Raw genomic sequence first — 20107 nt, forward strand, 5'->3', positions numbered from 1 at the left:
TGTCCAAACTTTTGACTGGTACTCTCAAAGAGGCCACAGAAAGGATAATAAAGTACGGTACAGTACTAAATCTTGGGCTACACCTCATTTCTTTATTATTTGCTAGGAAAATGGGAACTAGTTTAAGTGATTTTTAAAAAATCTGCAAGTATACATGGAAATACCTTTTCTAAGGCAACAACAGAGTTTGTACAACTTTAACAAGATTTAAAGTCAATATTTGGTCTGACTACTTTTATTCATCAACACTCTCCTGGGCAAGCTTTTGTGTAATTACCTCCACCAAGGAGGTTATGTTTGCTTGTGTGCCTGCGTGCCATTCTGTCTTTAAACATCAAAGCTTAAAAAGTTTTGAATTAGTTCTGATAAAACTCTGCAGGGGTGTAGACTGGGGTCATATTAACAATGCCTTAAAATTTGGCTTACATCCACCAAGGTCTTCAAGGTCAGCTTAATTATTTATTGGTCAAAATTTGACAAACAGCTCAATAGATCAATAGAGCAATCTGAAGGTCAAAGTGATAAAAATGCCAACATCTGGCTCCTTGGAAGCAAAATATAAAGAAATGACAGGTGGCTCCAAACTTTTGCAGAGTACTGCACATTACAGTGTGCAGCTATTAATACAATATGTTATATTACCATGAAGTGCAACATAAAGGTTCTAATAATAGTGCAATATAGTACCTATAAAGTATTGTGTAATGAAGTGTAGTGCCTCATTAGAAATAGTATATTTTAGTACACAGTGGCATTTTTCTTTTCTTTTTCTCTTTTTTCTTTCTTTCTTTCTTTTTTTTTTTTCTTTTTTTTTTTAGAAAAAAGCTATTTTGCACAAATGCAAAACTACAAAATTAGACAATTGCACACTTTTAGTAAGCAAAAGACAAGGTATTTTTTAGTATGGGCATCACTGCATGCCTTCCTACATCTGTAACTGGATATTTGTTTTTGCATACTGTTATTCTTTATATACAGTGACATATTCTTATGGGAGGATCTCCTTTCCTTCACAATGAAGCCAATCAAAGGACTGTTCCAGTCAGCTTGACAGTTTGTGTATATTAGGATAACATATTGTGTGAAACACACACCTGCTGCCCACAGAAACACATCTACAAATTGTAAGCAATGAAGCTGAATGTGCTGCTCTGTCCTTTTCTGCTGTTTTCTGTCTCTGGTGAGTTCATCAATGGCACAAACTCATTATCTTAACAAATCATTTTGTCTCAGATGCTTCTTTAAATAACCATTTATGCTTTTTAATAGAGGTTTTTTGTATGTACAGAGTGCGTTATTTGAGATTTGTTGGGGGATTACCAGCAAGATTAATTTGAAATTAAGATTACAAATTGTAAAAATTATTGTAACAAAGGGATGACTGTTTCTTTTATTATGCAAAAATGAAACAATACTAAAATGTCTAAAATCATAATACTATGTATTTTTATGATTTACAGCTAGTATGTAATAAACAAAATGTGACTTTTTTTCAAATAGAAAAATAAAATAAAATAAACAGTTAAAGAAATAAACCATCCCATGGCAGAACAAAACTGTAGTGGATTGCTTTTTTAGATTATTATGAAGCCTTATCTTAGTACCAGTAAATTTTGAAGAGGAATATATATATATATATATATATATATATATATATATATATATATATATATATATATATATATATATATATATATATATATATATATATATATAATAGGAATATATTTACATTAGAATAGTTTTTGCAAATTTTAAGTAGTTTTTTTGGTATTGCATTTTAAGAGACCTAAAACATGTTTTTTCAACCAAAAGAAGCATGTTCAGTTTTAGTATTGTTTTCTCACACAAAAGACCCATTGTGGAACAAAGTAACAGGATATTCTGAGGAGATCGTCTTATTGTGCTTACCTGGATTACATTTGTTTGGACAAAATGCTCGTTACACTCATCAAAATTTTTTATTTTATGTAAGGAACTGTTTTGTATGTGTGTGTGTGTGTGGGGTGGGGTGGGGTGGGGGGGGGGGGGTGTTCATGAGATAAAGCAAATAATTTTGACAAATGGGGGACTTTTTTCCAAGTACTCTAAATATTTAGTGGTGATGGTTTAAATAGGGTTGTTGCATGTATAGAAATACACACATGCATGTATGTTTGTCTAGTCCTTTCCCAGAAGGATGAGACAACATCTCAGTTTCTAAACACGTACAAGACGAGGACATTGGGAGGCCCAAAAGCAGAAGCTCTTGCTGAACACACAGAGGTATGACTATTGGAATTTATCTTATTCTGTATTTTTATTTCACCTGTCTGGCACAGATGAGTAAAAATCAATACAAAATTCTTCATATTGATTACCTTTATCCTATGATAAATTTCTATTTTCAGAAGCGCCACAAAGGCCAAGTGGTGCCGGGGACATCAAACCCTACCCCTGGCAGACATTTTAGCTGATTTGAACATTGTCCGTCTCACAAATATGTCACGCTCTAAACACTGAGCTAACATACAATAGGTCCATTTCTCCCACAGGATCTTGGCTCTATCATTCTCAACCACCCTTGGGGGCATATCCCATTTTGATCTTGAGACTTATACTTGACACAGATGTTCCTGTATATTATGCCAGCCACTTGGTTACAGTGCTCCATGTATTCCCTGCCTATTAGATAAGATAAGATAAGATAAGATAAGATAGTGTTTATTTGTCACATGCACAGTTATACACAGTACAATGCACAGTGAAATGTATTTTGTACCTGCAACCATATATACACACACATATAAATAAGAAGAATAAAAATAAAAATAAGTAATTCACACTATACACTATACACTATACTCTATATACTATACACTATACACACTTTTACGTGGAATTATAGATTATAAATTATAATATTTACATTGTGCAATGATAGTCCAGTTAGGGCTCAGAGTTGAGCAGACGGATGGCTTGTGGGTAAAAACTCTTCTTCAACCTTTCAGTCTTAGCCCTCAGGCAGCGGTAACGCCGGCCTGATGGGAGCAGGGAGAAGAGAGAGTGTCCGGGGTGGTTGGGCTGTTTTAGGATCTTCATGGCCCTCAGCCTGCACTGCTTGGTGTAAATGTCCTGCAGGTTGGGGAGGGTGGTTCTGATGGTCCGTTCAGCTGAACGGACCACCCTTTTTAGGGCCATGAAGTCCTGCTTGGTGCAGTTTCCCATCCAGGTGGTGATGCTCCCACGCATGATGCTCTCGATGGTGCAGGTGTAAAAGTTCCTGAGCACCTTGAGTGGGAGCTTGAAGTCTCTCAGCCGCCTGAGGAGGTAGAGACGCTGTCTGGCCTTCTTCACAGTGATGTTAATGTGATGAGTCCAGGACAGGTCCTGTGAGATGGTCACTCCCAGGTATTTGAAAGTGTCCACTCTTTCCACCTCAGCACCACTGATGACAAGTGGATGGTAGTCCCTCTGCTGCTTCCTGCTGAAGTCCACGATCAGTTCCTTTGTTTTGCTGACGTTGAGCAGGAGGTGGTTCTCCTGGCACCAGTTCTCCAGGCGGGAGACCTCTCTCCTGTAGGGTGTCTCTTCATTGTGAGAGATTAGTCCCACAACAGCAGTGTCGTCTGCAAACTTGATGATGACGTTGGACTCTGACGTGGCCTCGCAGTCATGGGTGTACAGTGAGTACAGCAGAGGGCTGAGCACACAGCCTTGGGGGGAACCGGTGTTGAGGATGAGGGAGGATGAGGTGAGGTGACCCACTCGTACCACCTGTGGTCTGCTGGTCAGGAAGCTGTGAACCCACCTGCACAGGGATGGGCCCAGGCCCAGGTCCAGCAGCTTAGAGACCAGCCTGGAGGGAACTATGGTGTTGAATGCTGAGCTGTAATCTACAAACAGCACTCTCACATAGTTCCCCTTACCGGTGTCTATGTGAGAAAGGGTCTTGTGGAGGAGGAAGGTTATGGCGTCATCTGTGGATCTGTCTGGCCGGTATGCGAACTGTAGTGGGTCGAGGGTGGTGGGCAGTGAGGAGGTGATGAATGTCTTGATGAGTCTCTCAAAACACTTCATCACCACAGAGGTGAGTGCTATGGGCCTGAAGTCATTGGGGCTGCTGGGGTGTGGTTTCTTTGGGACTATGATGGACTTTTTAAAGCAGGTGGGAATCACACACAGTTTCAGTGAGAGGTTGAATATCAGTGTAAACACAGGTGCCAGCTGGTCAGCGCAGGTCTTAAGGACACGTCCACTAATACCGTCTGGTCCAGCCGCTTTCCTGGTGTTTACACGTCTAAACGCCCTCCTCACGTCGCGCTCCGTCACAGTGAGTGTCTCCGCCCCTCCGGCCGGGAGCGCAGCGGGCTGTCGGCTTCCCGACTCGAAGCGCGCAAAGAAGTTGTTGAGTTCATCAGCCAGAGAAGCGTCGGCACTCACCGGGGGTGTGTGTGGTGCTTTGTAGTCCGTGATGGTGCGTAGTCCCTGCCACAGTCCCCTGGAGTCAGACTGTTGTAGTTGCTGTTCCAGTCTGCGGCCGTAGCGATGTTTTGCCTCTTTCACTGCTCTGCGGACGTTGTATGATGCAACCTTGTAGTCCTCCATGTTCCCAGAGGCGAGGCCGGAGTTGTAGGCAACGGTGCGGGACCTCAGGGCGTCGCGGACAGATTTATCCACCCACGGCTTCTGGTTGGGAAAAGTCCTGATGGTCCTCCTAAGTGAAGTGTCATCAACAACTTTCCCAATAAATCCCACAACAGTTTCCATAAAACTCCTCGATGTCTCCGCCCGTGCTGCTGCGAAACATGTCCCAGTCGGTTGAATCCAACGCACCCTGCAGAGCGGCCTCTGTTTGATCAGACCACCGTGTCACTTCTCTCACAGCAGGGGGTTCCTGCCTGAGCCTTTGTTTGTATTTCGGCATGAGAAGGACAGAGGTGTGATCGGACTTCCCAAAAGGCGGAAGAGGCTTTGCTTTGTAGCCCTCTTTGAATGGAGAGTAGCAGTGGTCTAGGGTCCTCTCTCCTCTGGTGGGGCAGTCTATGTGTTGAATAAACTCCGGTATTACCTTTTTCAAGTTTGCACTGTTAAAGTCCCCGGCTACGATGAGAGCCACATCACGCTGGTTAGCCTGATAGGTGGAAATAGCCTCAATAGACTCGGACCATTGCCACCTACAGAAGTTCTCAGATGATACAGCCATCATCGGATGTGTATCAGATGGGAATGACCAGGAATACAGGGGTGTCATCAGTGACTTTGTCGGCTGGTGTGAGAACAACGCACTCCAAATCAACGCCAGCAAGACGAAGGAGATGGTCATAGACTTAAGGAGGAAGCCACGCCCTACAGCACCGGTGAACATCCAGGGAAAGGACATGGAGACAGTGGTCTCCTACAAATACCTGGGTGTTCATCTCAATAACAAGTTGGACTGGACAACAAACACAGACGTCCTGTATAAGAAGGGCCAGAGTCGACTCCACCTGCTGAGGAGACTGAGGTCCTTTGGTGTCTGCAGGACTCTGTTAAAGACTTTTTATGACTCAGTGGTAGCATCTGCCCTTTTCTATGCAGTGGCCTGCTGGGGGGGGTGGATGCACCGAAAGGGACAGGAGCAGGATCGACAAACTGGTGCGGAGGTCTAGCTCTGTGTTGGGATGTCCTCTGGAGTCTGTGATGGTGATGGGTGAGAGGAGGATGTTAGCAAAGCTGACATCCATCATGGACAACCCCCATCACCCTCTTCATGAGACCGTGGGTGAGCTGAGCAGCTCCTTCAGTCAGAGACTGAAACATCCTCGTTGCAGGAAGGAGCGCTTTTGCAGGTCATTCATCCCAACAGCAGTTAGACTGTACAACACTTTCATAATGTCTTGAGTCACTTGGACACTTTACCTCCTCTGCCATCACTTTATCCATACAGTCCAGATACATTTTATTTATTACACTCACCCATATAATGCATACCGTGTATGCTGTGTACCTTACCGGCTACAAATGTATATAATATTTTGATATCTGTATATAGTGTTTTGATGTGTGTGTATATGTGTGTATATGTACATGTGTGTATTGACTATATATTTTCTGTATATAGTGCTTATGTATATGTGTATAGTGTTTTTCTATTTTATTTTATTTTATTTTATTTTATTTTATTCTATTCTATTTTTAGTTTTCTGTACTGAGCTGCTGTAATGCGCAAATTTCCCTGTCGTGGGATCATTAAAGTTTTATCTTATCTTATCTTATCTTATCTTATCTTATCTTATCTTATCTTATCTTATCTTATGTAGCTCGGATAGTGCAGTGTTTGTGTCCGCCTGAGGTGGAATATAGACGGCGCTGAAGATGACAGAAGTGAACTCGCGGGGCAGGTAGTGGGGGCGGCATTTCAGGGTTAGGAGCTCCAGGTTAGGTGAACATGATTGTTTCAGAGGGACGACATTCCTACTGTCACACCAGTTGTTATTAATCATTAGGCACACACCTCCTCCTCTTGATTTTCCAGACTCACTCGTTCTGTCCGTGCGATGAACACTGAAGAACTCCGACGGCTGTACGGCGTGGTTGGGGGGGGGGGGAGTCAGCCATGTCTCCGTGAGACAGATGATGTTGCAGTCCCTTATGTCCCTCTGAAACTGTATCCTGGCCCTGAGTTCGTCCAGCTTGTTATCCAGTGACTGGACATTAGCCAACAGGATGCTCGGCAGTGGCGTTTGGTGCGCTCTACGCCTCAGCCTCTCTCTTACGCCGGCTCTTTTCCCTCGGAGCCTTGTCCGTGACCTGGGTGCTCCGCGCCCTCCTTTGTTTGAGCTGGCCCACTGGAAATGCAGGATCTCCTGGGGCCAAGCCGGGTCGGGAGAAAAAGGTGTCAGAATACAGCCAGAGTGCTGTATTCTGATATTAAAAAGAGTCTGTCTGTCATACGTGATATGACACAGAGCAGGCGGAATTATAAAGTCCAGAATTAAAGCTAAACCTAATATATACAAACAAAGCGTAGGAGCAGGTACGACGGCTGCTGACCTCACCGGCGCCATCTTGCGCCATCTATTAGCATCTTGCACCCTGCTGTTATGTGCTGGATTGTCTCAGTGGCATCTCTGCACAGCCTGCACCAGACGCCAGCCTCTCTTGATCTACAGCATGTTCCTGTGCTGCCATGATTAGTGCCTCTGTGCTGTCTTTCAATCCAACTTTGTTCAGCCATTGGTAAAATTTTCGATATCAGCCACTTCTTCTATCTGCCGGTGGCACATGCCATGAAGAGACCTGTCCTTCCATGATGGTTCCTGTTCTTGCTCCTCTTCTATTTCAGGTATCTGCTGCCTGAGGTACTCACTAAGCACATGGTCCTTTGTGGCCATCTTCCTCATGTATTCATAGATCTTTGCTGTTTCACATTTTCTCTGCTCCACACACAGCGTTGACTCCTAGGTTTTCCATGGCTTGAAAGACACACCCTTACCCCCAACCCGTCACTTGATTGCCACTCCCTGAGCCTGTTTCTTAACGAGGTTTCTTCTTCTGTCGCCAAGTGCTTGCACATAGGGTGTTGTTTTGATTGTTGGGTTTTCTCTGTAAGCATCAGTCTTTACCTTAAAATATAAAACACCTTCAGGCAACTTGTTTGTTGGGATTTGGCACTATATAAATAAAACATAAGAGCTCACAGAAGACAGCTCCTGTAGTTCTGCACTCTCAAAATGGTGCCTGTATTTGGCTTCACCTTCACTGCTGGTTGGTCAGCTGTTGTTTTTGTTTTTATTTTGATGTTGATATGCTTATGGTTTATGATGGTCTTGCTGCTCACTGGGTGTATGAAAGACATACTGCTGAACATTTATGCTTATATGGGGAATTATAATGCTCCTTTTTTGGGTCTTGGTCATGGAGCCTCTTATTTGCCTCTATTTACCCCAATAGCCAAAGTTGCTGTTGCTGTTCAGCACTGCCAAAGCTTCTGTTGGTGCAGGAAGAGGAAGAGGGGGGTATAAAGCTGGAATCCAGGTGAGGCTGTTGTTTTTGAATTGCTGGAAAATATTGACATTTCCCTGTGTTTGGCCTGGCCTCTCCTGGTCCCTGGGGTTGTGACTCGTCCCCACCTCTGAATTTACACGGGAGGATGTGTTGTCTTTTTCAGGTCTTTCAGTTTCCTGTTACACACTACATCAAATAATTTAAGACACAGCATCCAGGGCATATAGTCAGCATAAAATGTTTATTTCAAGTGTAGACAGTGAAACACTGCCATAGTCGGAGTGACATGATAGTACTGAATGTAGATAAACAATATCTAAGTAAAAAAATAAAATAACATACAACAGAAAGCACATGACTGTACGACAGATTCAGTCTGCACCATCATGTCTGTGTGCGTGGCCTGGCCAGAGGACCTCATATACACCACAGGCAATGCAGTCTCTTGCCAGGCGACGGGGGAAAAACCCCCTTGTGTACCGAATTCAGCCTTGACAGGACTCTATATTAACATCGTCACATGCTGTCGGTCAAACACCTTCCACCTCCACACAGAGAAAAACCCCTCTACTGGATTGAAGAAGGGGCTGTAAGGTGGATGGAACATGTTCATGTAGCACTGGTTGTTTGTGAACCACTCGCGTATCTGGACGGCACAGTGAAAGTTCACATTGTCCCAAACTATGACGCATACAGGAGGGACTGCTGGCTGAGCCAGCTGATCACCATGTGATCCTGTAGACCACCCAGGAATGTGAGGAGGTGTCCAGTATTGTATGGGCCCAGGTTAGCATGACTGTGGAGGACCCCTCAAGTTACCAATGGCTGCACAGAGTGAGTTCCCTCATGGTCATCCTGTGGACGAGGACATGGTGTACAATGGTTGCCCGTATCTCATTGGTGATGATTGTTCTTGTCGTCCTTGTCCCCTTCCTGCTCGGCCACCACCTCTCACACGCACTCTTCCTCCTCTGCCTCTCTGTATGTATCTGTCCATTGTAGATGCACATGTGCCACACTAAACTGACTTTTATCCTTCCCAGTTGGTCTGGTCACATCATATGACAAATGTGTGTTCAATTTGGAGTTGCTGTGTGTAACAGCTGACAGTGGTGTTGGAGTTGTGTTCGCATTTTGCTGCGAGTGTTTACGGTTTTGCAACAATGTGTTCAGTGACTGAGAATGTGTTTGCTGTTACGGTAAAGAGAGTGATTGAGTTGCACCGGATGTTTCTAAGTGCCTGAACTGTGTTCGCGGTTTGGCCTGGAGTTTGTGATTCAAGAAGTTCATTACGGCTTCTGTGGATTTGGTTTAGGGAATGGGGTTTTGTTGGAGAGGTTTCTCTGGGAGGCTGGTTTGATAGTTCCTCTCAGGACAGAGACTCCAGTCAGAGAGTAGGGCACAGAGAGTTTGTTCCAGATAGACTTTAATGTTTGTCAAAAGGATGGATCACATACAAGTTGCGTGGCACTTGGCATACAGGAGTGAGTCCAAAGAGTATGCGGGCATGGTGATGTAGGTGTAAGTACGTGTATGTGGTTCTAAGTTTGTGCATGAATGCACACGGCTAGCATGCGCTACTCCTTATCACCCACGGAGAAACGTGTCTAATTGCAGCAGCATTAGTCATGTGGGGCACTGTTGTAAAGACCTGCAACCTGTTTGGTCAGGATGTAATGTGAATGGAGTGATATTTTATAATCTTCTGGCAAAGACTGCAATTATTTGAAGGTTTACATTTATGAGCAAGATTGGGTGGAAGCTAGATGGGAGTGCAGGGTCTTTGCCTTGTTTAGAGTTTTTCTCTATTGTTTACACACATTTTGTGAAAGCATGCCTCATACTCTCAGAACTCTACAAACAAATAAAAAAAAAAACCACACATACACACAATGGGCAAAACCCTTCAATTCTTCTGCAAAATGAAACTCTACATTCAAAACAATGTTATCTCTTCTTAAAATTGTAGTTTGTTCTCAGATGACACACACAAACCATCATATGAATAGACATTGATAAGTTGAACACTAATGTGCTCAATGTAAAACACTATGATGAATGGAAAACACTACTTCTCCATTCATCATAATGACTCTGGCCTTTTTTTTGTTCAGTGTTACACTTACTACAGTACATACATAAGTGTGTTGTAAAATATTTTAGAATATTGTTTTTATACTCAGAACACACAAATACACAGAAACAAATATATTTTATTTTTTCCACAAAAACAATGTACACACTGTCCATCCCAACCAACACAAAGGTGCACACAGAGGTCTACATACAAAAAGAAGAATTTACTGTATACAGTTACAGTAAAAAAAACCATGCTGCATCCTCGCTTCTGTCTCGGACTGGCTACAGCACCTCATCCACATCACAAGCAATGCTGGCCAAGCAGCAGGGGAAGTATCATCATGGCGAATCCAGCCATGAAAAGCATCAAGTGCTACATCTCCACATGCATAGCTTGGAGAAGGGGTATACGCATTTGTGGATTTTGCTCAGACACTTTCCATCTCCAGGCAGAAAAAAATTCCTCAATAGGATTGAGGAATGGTGAATATAGAGGGAGATAAACAACTGAAAAGCGTGGGTGGGCAGTGAACCAGTCATGAACCAGAGCAGCCTGGTGGAAACTGACGTTGTCCCAAATGACAACGTACCTGAGCTGCCTTGGGCCATCTGTCTGATCTGGTGGAATGAGTGTGTCGTGTAGGGAGTCCAGGAATGTGATCAGATGGGCAGTGTTGTAGGGGCCAAGGGTAGCATGGTGATGGATGACATGATGTTTCCTCCGTGCTGGCCAGGGACTTTAACAATGGCATGTTGGCCAATGATATTTCTTCCCCTCCTTCATCTTTTTGTGACGTTGAATCCAATCTCATCAATGAAGATGAACTGGTGCTCCACTACAGCCACCTCTTGCTCAAGGACTCTCTGTAACACACATGACAATATCAGAAATAGACATGGAGTGCATGGTCACTACTGTGAAGCACAATTATTATGATTACAGTACTGAAATATGTATAATTCATACAGTGTTGAAATGATGCATCAATTGTGAGATTGTATAGGACTTACTTGCACATAGTTATATCGCAGTTCTTTGACTCTTTCTAAATTGCTTTCAAACGGCACACTGTAGACCTGCTTCATCCTCAGATCATTTCTGTGCAAGACACGGTCCAGCCTTGATAAGCTTACCATATCAAAATTTTGAAAGATCTCATTAAGATCTCATTAAGATCTCTATAATTCTTCTTTGTATTTGCCGTAATGTTTTGGCGTTATTTTCTAGGACCATGTTCATGATTTCAGTTTCCTGTTCAGGAGACAGAAGACGTTCCTGTCCACCTTGTGTTGGTAATCTTTCAGTCCTGCAATACAAATAGTAGACTATTGTAAATACTGTTTAGGAATACAAAGTAGGAATACATTTCCCAAATACTTGAAATATACTTTATTTTCACAGTCTTACAGAACAGTCCACAGGTAATACTGTACTACTGTACACATTGAGCACTGTATTGATACGCAGTAACGCAGTTTTCTAGTGAGGGTCGATTTCTTACTTATTCTCATTTTGGAAAGTCCAGATGATGGATGCTAAAGTGTACCTGCTCAAATTTGGCTGTACTCTTTGACCAGCTTCTGTCATTGTTGTCCTCCCTATTCTCCTTTTACTCTCTCCTCTGGCTGTGGCTCTGTTTCCAATGTTGGCATCCATTGCTCCAAAACAGAAGAGCTCACCTGTTGCCCTTTTATACTAAAACTCCGATTGCTAATTATCAGACAGTGTGACAGGTGTTTGCCCATGTGATGAGTCAGTGTGCATAGTAGGGCAATTAACTTAGAATTTTGAATGACAATGTGTTCCTTGTGAAAACAAGAGATTTTCTTCATGGAAATTGTGCCAAATGCAGAAAATTGTGTGTATTGTGTTTTAGAACTGCAATTTCAGTGTAAAGCAGGAATTGTGCTTGTAGTTTAGCAGAATTGGCTCAGAGGGTTGGTGCATGAGTTACATGTTGTGGTCATTGTGTCTCAAGTACCAGTATTTGTGTGTAAACAATCAAGAAAAACTGTAATATGTCTTTTTTATTTTAAAGCTGAGTTGTTTTTCCTATAAAGCACTTACAGTGCCCAAAGAAGAGCAGAAAAGTATAGAGCTACAGTGGTCTGAATCATCCATCCATCCATTTTCTTCCGCTTATCCAGGGCCGGGTCGTGGGGTCAGCACCCTAAGCAGAGAAGCCCAGACCTCCGTCTCCCCAGTCAGCTCCTCCAGCTCATCCAGGGGAACCCCAAGGCATTCCCAGGCCAGAGATATAATCTGTCCTGGGTCTGTCATGAGGCCTCCCCTGACCTAGGGTGTCCTGCTGCCACATGTTCTTATGGACATCCTTATGATTGAACATGGTGTTTGTTATGAACAAACTGTGGTTTGCACACAACACCATTTGAGTTCAGATCAGGCAGGCCATTCCTTCCAATCACACCCCTCCTGGTCTTACTGTCATTGCTCACGTGAATGATGAACTCTCTGAGTAGGAGTCACCAGATGGAGCATGATGATGATGATGATGATGATGATGATGATGATACTTTATTGATCCCACAATGGGGAAATTACAGTTAACAGAACACCCATCCAAGAAGACAAACAGAACAAACATGGGGAGATAGGTGAACTGTGGCCATGCTGCCCCCCTTCTGGAGGTGCTGCCATTAAAAAGACAGAAACAATAGTGAAAACATATAGGGATGAGTGAGGGAAAAAATCATCTCATACTTTGTATACATATGCACATACACAGTATAAGGTTACAAAAACCTCTGCGACAGAGCAGAAACATATAGCATGGGAGCACTAGGGTGGGGAGGGATGGACAGGGGAGCCAGCGGAGGCGAGGAGGGGGTGTCGGGCTACTGTGGGGCTGACTCAAACTCCCTCCTCAGCTAACAGTTCTGATAAGATGTAGACTTCATCAGCGGCTAGGTCAGGGAGCTCAGTCCAACACAGGTCAGAAGAAGACAGGACAGCGGGGGCATAGAGCATCTGTTTACAAACATCCCAGAGACAATTTGATAAGCGGCAGTCCAAGGCCGCCAGGGAGCCAAATTCCTGATTCCACGACTTGTTTTACAGACTGTACTGATTAATTTGTTGACAGCCTTCAGTCTTACTGGCACCTCTCTGTGGCGAAAAATCCAATTCATCCGAATCTTCTTGGTTCGTTCCTTTGCCGTGCAGAAACAGATACATACCTCTCCAAGACCTTACCCCTCGAATCAGCTCCAGATATACAGAGTCTGAGTTTGAGTCTGTACCCTTCCCGCGTTCCCATCATAAGCAGCCTTACCAAGGCCAGACAGCTGCCTAGACTTCCTGAATTGCAATGACAAGCCAGGTATCTCCAGGTCCAATTCGGAGAAACCCCAGTGTCAATAAGCCAAATGTGTGTGTATTCCATTGACAATACGGCCAGGCACGTCATTTTCCACACCACACAGGAATCCATAACGTAGCCAGCTGGAATGTCAATTGATAAGAGAGAATAGGGTTCTCCTTCCCCCAATCTCCTCATGGTGAAAATCTGATCAAAACAATGACGTTGAGAGACCAGCTGACCAGATCCATAATTATAAATTCCAGTTCGGAAGTTGTGTGAAGAGAGGCTCTAAAGCAGCAAGCAGCAAAGCAGGGGAAAAAGGAAGGGCTCGGGAGAGAAGAAAAGTACGACTGTCTCAGCTGAGAGCTGAAGAAAGCACCCGACCCAGTGACTCCAAGAAGGGTGGGTACTCTGAACTGTCATTTGGCCCATGTCTCCTTTTTGGACTGTGCCCAGCTGGGCACGACAGATTAATGCCTGGCCACCAGACACTCTCCCTCGGGTTCCCTCCCTAGGGCTGCCTCCAGTGTGGGGCCTCGGTAACCCAATCCCGGGCAGGGTAAACAGTTCCCTTGATGATTCTTCCATAGGGGTTTTTCGAAACAATCTTTGTCTGGCCCCTCACCCAGGACCAATTTGCATGGGAGACCCTACCTGGGGGACAAGCCCCCAGACAAGATAGATTAGGTGACCCTGAATCCTCCCTTAGTTATGCTGAAATAGGCTCAAACAGCCGAGGGCTTCACGTGATGCACTGATTGTTTGTTCTCTCACCACTTTTCACGCTCTGTGTTTATACACCACTTTGCATTTAAGTATTAGTTATTATTAACATTTGGTTCTCTTCCACACTGTATCTTTTCCCCTCACCCCAAACTCGTTGCAGCAGATGGCTGCTCCTCCCTGAGCCTGGTTCTGCTGGGGGTTTCTTCCTGTTAAAAGGGAGATTTTCCTTCCCACTGTCACCAAGTAATTGCTCATGGGGGGGGGGGGGGGTCATACCCTACAATAAAAAGAGCTTTGAGGTGACTGTTGTTGTGATTTGGTGCTATATAAATATAACTGAAAAGACTGAATTGAATTATAAATAAAATAAAATTGCCTGTTATTGTATCCAGCCTGACTGTCAGAAGTATGAAGGAGGATTCTGCACCAAGCAGTATGATCCAGTATGTGGGAGTGATGGAAAAACCTATGACACTGAGTGTGTTCTGTGCAAGAAGAACAGGTATGTAAACATGCATGCCTCCCCCAACACACACACACACACACACACACACACACACACACACACACACACACACACACACACACACACAAATCCTCAGTGGTTTTCAATCTATGCAATGTTTTCTATCCTACAGAGAAGAGAAGAATAATGTGAAGGTGGCACGCAAGGGACCATGCACTTCCTAAATGGCTATGTTGCACTCATGGCTGTTGAAAAGGTCACATTAATTCCTTGTACCTTGTCTTCTCAATAAAGTTACATACTACAGCATGTTTCTGGTCTAACGCTTTAGCACTAAAACATCCTGACTGTAACACTGGTCATACTCACCAGACAAAGATTTGATTAAAAAAAAAAATAAGTGGCTGAAATCTGTCCTGCAATGGCAAAGATACTTAACCGTTCCGGTAAAACTATTCATTATGGGTACACAGTGTGGTATAGTTGATGACTTGTTGGTAAGTGAAAAAATTTAAATGGCCATTAATTAGTGCGGCATTACAAATACTGTATATCCATGGAGTTGAAACAGTGCAGCGATTCAGTAGTAATATCCTCCACAGCTGTATTTTTAAATTCTAGCTTTTGGCTTATACAGTAGATCGCTCCCTTTACCTCCTGGGCCCAGTGGCCCTTGAGATTGTATAGAATTGTGCTGTTACATGATAATGTGAAAACATACTGCTTTGCTGCTTACTGTATATAGACTACTTTCTGGTCTTATCCAGAAACACAACTTCAAGTCCCACATGGCGCACTAACCCATCAATCTAACTTTGCAGGTGTATGTGCTAGTCCAGATCAGGTGTAGCCCTTGTCATATGTATGACATCATTTCATACACAGATTAGCAAGTGCTTGCTGTGCTGCATCTTACCCCAAATTACATCCACACTCCTTAAAATGTAATTTGTTACTCTAAGTAAAGCTGTTTTCATATCGTGGTTTAATTGCATTTCATTACTTCCAAGAGGTTCTCAGAAAAAAATCCATCCATTTTCTGCTGCTTATTTGGGTCTGGATCATGGGGTAGCAGAGACAGACAGACCTCCCTGTCCCCTGTCACCTCCTCCAGCTCTTCTAGGAGGAACCAGGGCATTCCAAAGTCAACCAAAAGATGTAATCTCTCCAGGGTGCCTGCCCTGAGGCCTCTTCCCAGTACAACATGCCTAAAACACCTAGAAGGTATCCTAGTCAGATGTCCAAACCATGTCAATTGGCTCCTTTCAAGGTGGAGGTGTAGTGGGTCTACTCTTGAGTCCCTCCTGAATGACCAGAGGTGGGAAGTAACAAAGGACAAATAATTATTGTACTTAAGTAGAATTTTTAGGTATCTTTACTTGAGTATTTTTTTCTGATAACTTTTTACTTTTACTCCTTACATTTTTACACAAATATCTGTACTTTCTACTTCTTAAATTTTCAAAACAGGCTTGTTACTTTCAGTTTAATGGATTTGAGGAAGGTTTTTTTGTCATGGCTAACAGCCCAAATGCAAACCAGGACAAGACAGCTGGAAGTAACTGCACAAAGTTTATTTACAATGACAGAAAACCAAGTCAAAATGTTAGGTGGGGAAAATCCCAGGGGAGGTCCAGATAGGGGGTTCATTTGCAGTGACCAAGCGTGGAGGGAGCACACTGGTGGAGAGAGGGCGCCTCTCTGGATTGAGAAGGAGAAGTAAATATTTGGCAGTGAGAAGTAGTGTTACACAGATTATTCCAGGAAGATGCAAAGAGTCTTACTTGTGTGCCGGTCTTGTGAAATCTGTGGAAGGGAAATGTAGTTGCTGTGGAAGCCTTGAGGTTGTCCAGGAGGGCAGGCAGGCAGAATGTAGGTAAGGCAGGTGGGAATAGCCAAAGTACTGGCAACTGGAAACAGAGTTGAACCTAGTAGTATAAGTGCAAGACAAACACAGAGGCATGAGCAAAAGCGCAAAAATCCATAAGAAGGCCTGGAATTCCTACCCCACAATCACAGACACTCTGGCAAAGACTGCGGCATCAGGCAGAGCCTTAAATACAGCACTGATGGCCACCAAACGAGAAACAGGTGTGACTGCCCTGACCACCAGTCCCGCCCTCGAGGGGCGGAGGGACTCCATGCTGCCTGCCTCCTGGAGGAAAAGGAAAAGTCGGAGAGCACCACAGCAACAACAATACCACATCCTGACATTTTTCACATTACTGTGTGCCTTCAAACAACAAACCAATTTGAACCTAAATGGAGGCAACAATAACATATAAAAAACAATCCTGTTGGTGTATCCTACAGGGGCTTATGGCATACAAAGAGATGAAAGACGCAAAAACATAATTTATCATTTATAGCAGGATCCTCAGGGTTTAATGTTGGTGATAATGATCTGGAACAGGATTTTTGGTGTCATACGTTGTGGTTGCAATACTTCAGCATGTGTCTAGAGCTACAGAAGAGGAGCAAGCATAAATGAAGTAAAGTTTTAAGTGGCAGGTAATTTTGAATGCAATGTTTCTATCAGCTAAGCAAATATCAGCAAACACACAAACTGTTTCTGTGTAGTTTGTTGTACAGTGTGTCTGCTAGCTAAATGTACAGCTGTTTTATTTCAAATCAAAGTCAAAGTTTCTTTATCATCAATACCACATATGTGCAGGACATACAGAGGATGGAAATTGCCTTACTCTCAGACCTGAGGTGGAACGGTGTAAACATACATCTAAATCTGAATTTGTACAGTAAAATAGAAGTGCAAAAGAGTAGAGAAAGAACTAAGGTTAAGAAATAAGTTTAAATAGCTTTCACACAGTCATACACATTTCTCCCACTACATACACCTAACACATCACTCCAACCATTTTGAGTGGGAGGAGGGGATGGGCGGGTCTTCCCACACCCGGGTTTCGTGCACCTTGCTGGGGGTAGGGACTGGCTAGTAGTTTGGGGCTGGGTTGGCTGCTTCTCTGAATAATGTTTATTCCAAACAAACCTTGACAGCAAGTGACGTTTCAGGCCACAGACTGCCCTTCTTCAGACTTAACAAAGACAATGCAGGACTAATTGTATATATACTAGGGGTGGGACTCGATTAAAAAAAATAACCTAATTAATTAGGAGCTTTGTAATTAATTAATCAAAATTAATCGCATTTTAATCACATTTAAATATTTAACATGATAAATATTAATTTAAGTTTGGTTGATGAATGAATCAATATACGTAAGCTTAAGCTTCAAAATTTGGTTTATTTTCCCACCAGTCTACTATACAGACCAACGAAGGGTGGAAGTGCTCTAGTGATAAGCAAACTCCTGAAATTAAAGTTAAGCATCGTAACTGGATAGTTTTATTCAACATTAATGTCTCACTTAATATAGTTGGAAATTAATCATTCGCTTAGCTGTATTCCTTGATGTTGAAATGTGTTATGCTTGTTTTAACAGCTTATTTTGAATTAAAGACTTAAAATTAAACCACAAAAAGGAGAAAAAGTTCGTTCTCCGTTTAACCAGCTGCTTTTACACAGCTGTGCTTCGCACTCACGGTTGCTAGGCAACATGAGCTCCGTAGAGGTGAGGGCAGGTGATGCTGATATGAAGGCTAGCCGCTCACTTCCGGCCTTTGCGGTCTTCATGGGCTGCGAAGGACATGGGCCTGGTCCTTCGCAGGATGCGGCTGCTGAATTTTTGGCATCGTGCGTCGATATAATCTGTATGCCTGGAACTCGTGTACTGAGAAACATTCTGGTGCAAAGTGCCATTAAAATGCATTAAAATTTTTAATTCGTTAATTTCCCCGTAATTAATTAATTGAAATTAACGCGTTAAAGTCCCACCCCTAATATATACCAATAATACGTCATGTGATGGATGCTACCTACCAATCAGACAAGAGGGAGGCAAAAGACAAACGTGTATATAATCAACCATCAACGGGAAAGAAAATATATAAATATGCAGAAAAATATACAATAAATATTTCAATATATGATAAATATTTAAACAATCCAGCCAATCATACATATTAAAATATACACACAAGTATATATAGAAAATACTGAAAATATAAAAAAGTGCTAAATGTCCTGCAATTCTGGAAAGATTTGTAAAAATAAAAAGATTAAAATATATACAAGCAAAAAAATACAAACTAATACAGTCACAAAAAAAATATAAATGGGCAATAGACAAGGTATAGGAATGGCAAAAATGGAGAGCAAATAGATAAAGTTTATTAAAAAGGTCTCAAATCAAATTCCTTGTTAAGGCCACGAGGAGCTAATGTGTTCAGGGTAAAGATCCAAAAAGCCTCTCTTTTTAATAGAGAGTAATTGATGTTACCACTGCGACAATGGGGTTTAACAACTTCAGTCCCACAATAGGTGAGATTAGATACATTATGTCCTGCTTGTGTGAAATGAACAGCAACAGAGCTTTTAGTATCGTGATTGCGTGAAGCTGGGATTAATAGAGCACACAGAACTTCAAATAAAAGGGGTTCTTTATTCTCAAAAAGAATGATTTTCTCTGGAGTGAAAAATAAAAGAAAATAGTTCAAGCTATGGAGCAAAAATAGTCTCTTATACCGTGAATGGTCGTATAATACTAGTATAGAGCTCCTAAGAAGCAACTGCTTCAACAAAATGGCGCATCAATAGCACTATTAGCACTCAACAGAGTTTTTGCGAAGCAGCTAAAACAATCGGAAAAAACGGTACATAACAAACGGTGGTGGCACCTCTAAAAAAAGACAAACAGAAAAACATGACGTCAGCAACATCATTTCAGCTTTTTACATTAAAAAAATACAGTTCACACATTAATTACCAAAGATCTGGATTCCTCACTCATGTGGCCATAAAGTTGTCTTCTTCAACCAGTCTTGGCTCAAAAAAAAAATGTCCTCCTCTTCCGTTTCTCTCAGTTAGCATGCCAGGGTATGTAACCAAGAGGTTTTATCAACTTCCCATACTTTTAGACCTCTGTGTTACAATAGCACCACTTACTGACAAAAGCAAGAACTACAACCAGTATGTGAATTAAAAGCAAAACAGGGTTTACAAAACATGTTTTACAGGTACCCATTTTTCACCTTGTTACATTCTCCCCTGCTTAACCATCAACGTCCTCGGTGACGAATTAACTGCTTTTAACTTCTTTTAAAGCTTCTCTGAAAAACACAGAACCTAAGCTGGCAATAATCTGTGAAACCATTGATAAGCTTAGTTCTGGTTCCAACACTGACCTGGGTTCATGATGTGGGTTTGTGTGTTTCCCTGCATTCACCCTTTTACTCCTGCACCAAGCAGGTATGGGAGCTTGTCTAATACAAGGAGGAGACCTCGTACCTCACACGGTTGGTCAGTAGTGCATAGCTCAGTTTCAACACGGTCAGAGTCTACCTGTTCAATCACAGGAGGTTCACCTTCTGAAATCAGCCGAGAGCCTGCTTTCTTCTGAACACTCTCACCAACAGAACAGAGTTCTACATCTGAACAAGGGGTCAGGTTAAAAGAAACCTCTTCAAT

General features: G+C 42.7%; 1 protein-coding gene across 1 annotated transcript; it reads left to right on the forward strand.

Moving 5' to 3' along the window:
- The first annotated feature begins 1053 nt into the window (after positions 1 to 1053).
- Positions 1054 to 14871, forward strand: LOC115787458 (serine protease inhibitor Kazal-type 2-like). The gene is made up of 4 exons (XM_030740182.1): positions 1054 to 1180; positions 2165 to 2265; positions 14489 to 14598; positions 14735 to 14871. The coding sequence occupies exons 1-4, from the start codon at positions 1132 to 1134 to the stop codon at positions 14784 to 14786; spliced, it is 312 nt and encodes a 103-aa protein (XP_030596042.1). The 5' UTR covers positions 1054 to 1131; the 3' UTR covers positions 14787 to 14871.
- Positions 14872 to 20107: the final 5236 nt, after the last annotated feature.

Source organism: Archocentrus centrarchus, chromosome 10 (assembly GCF_007364275.1).
Source record: "Archocentrus centrarchus isolate MPI-CPG fArcCen1 chromosome 10, fArcCen1, whole genome shotgun sequence".
NCBI classification, from domain to species: Eukaryota; Metazoa; Chordata; class Actinopteri; order Cichliformes; family Cichlidae; genus Archocentrus; species Archocentrus centrarchus.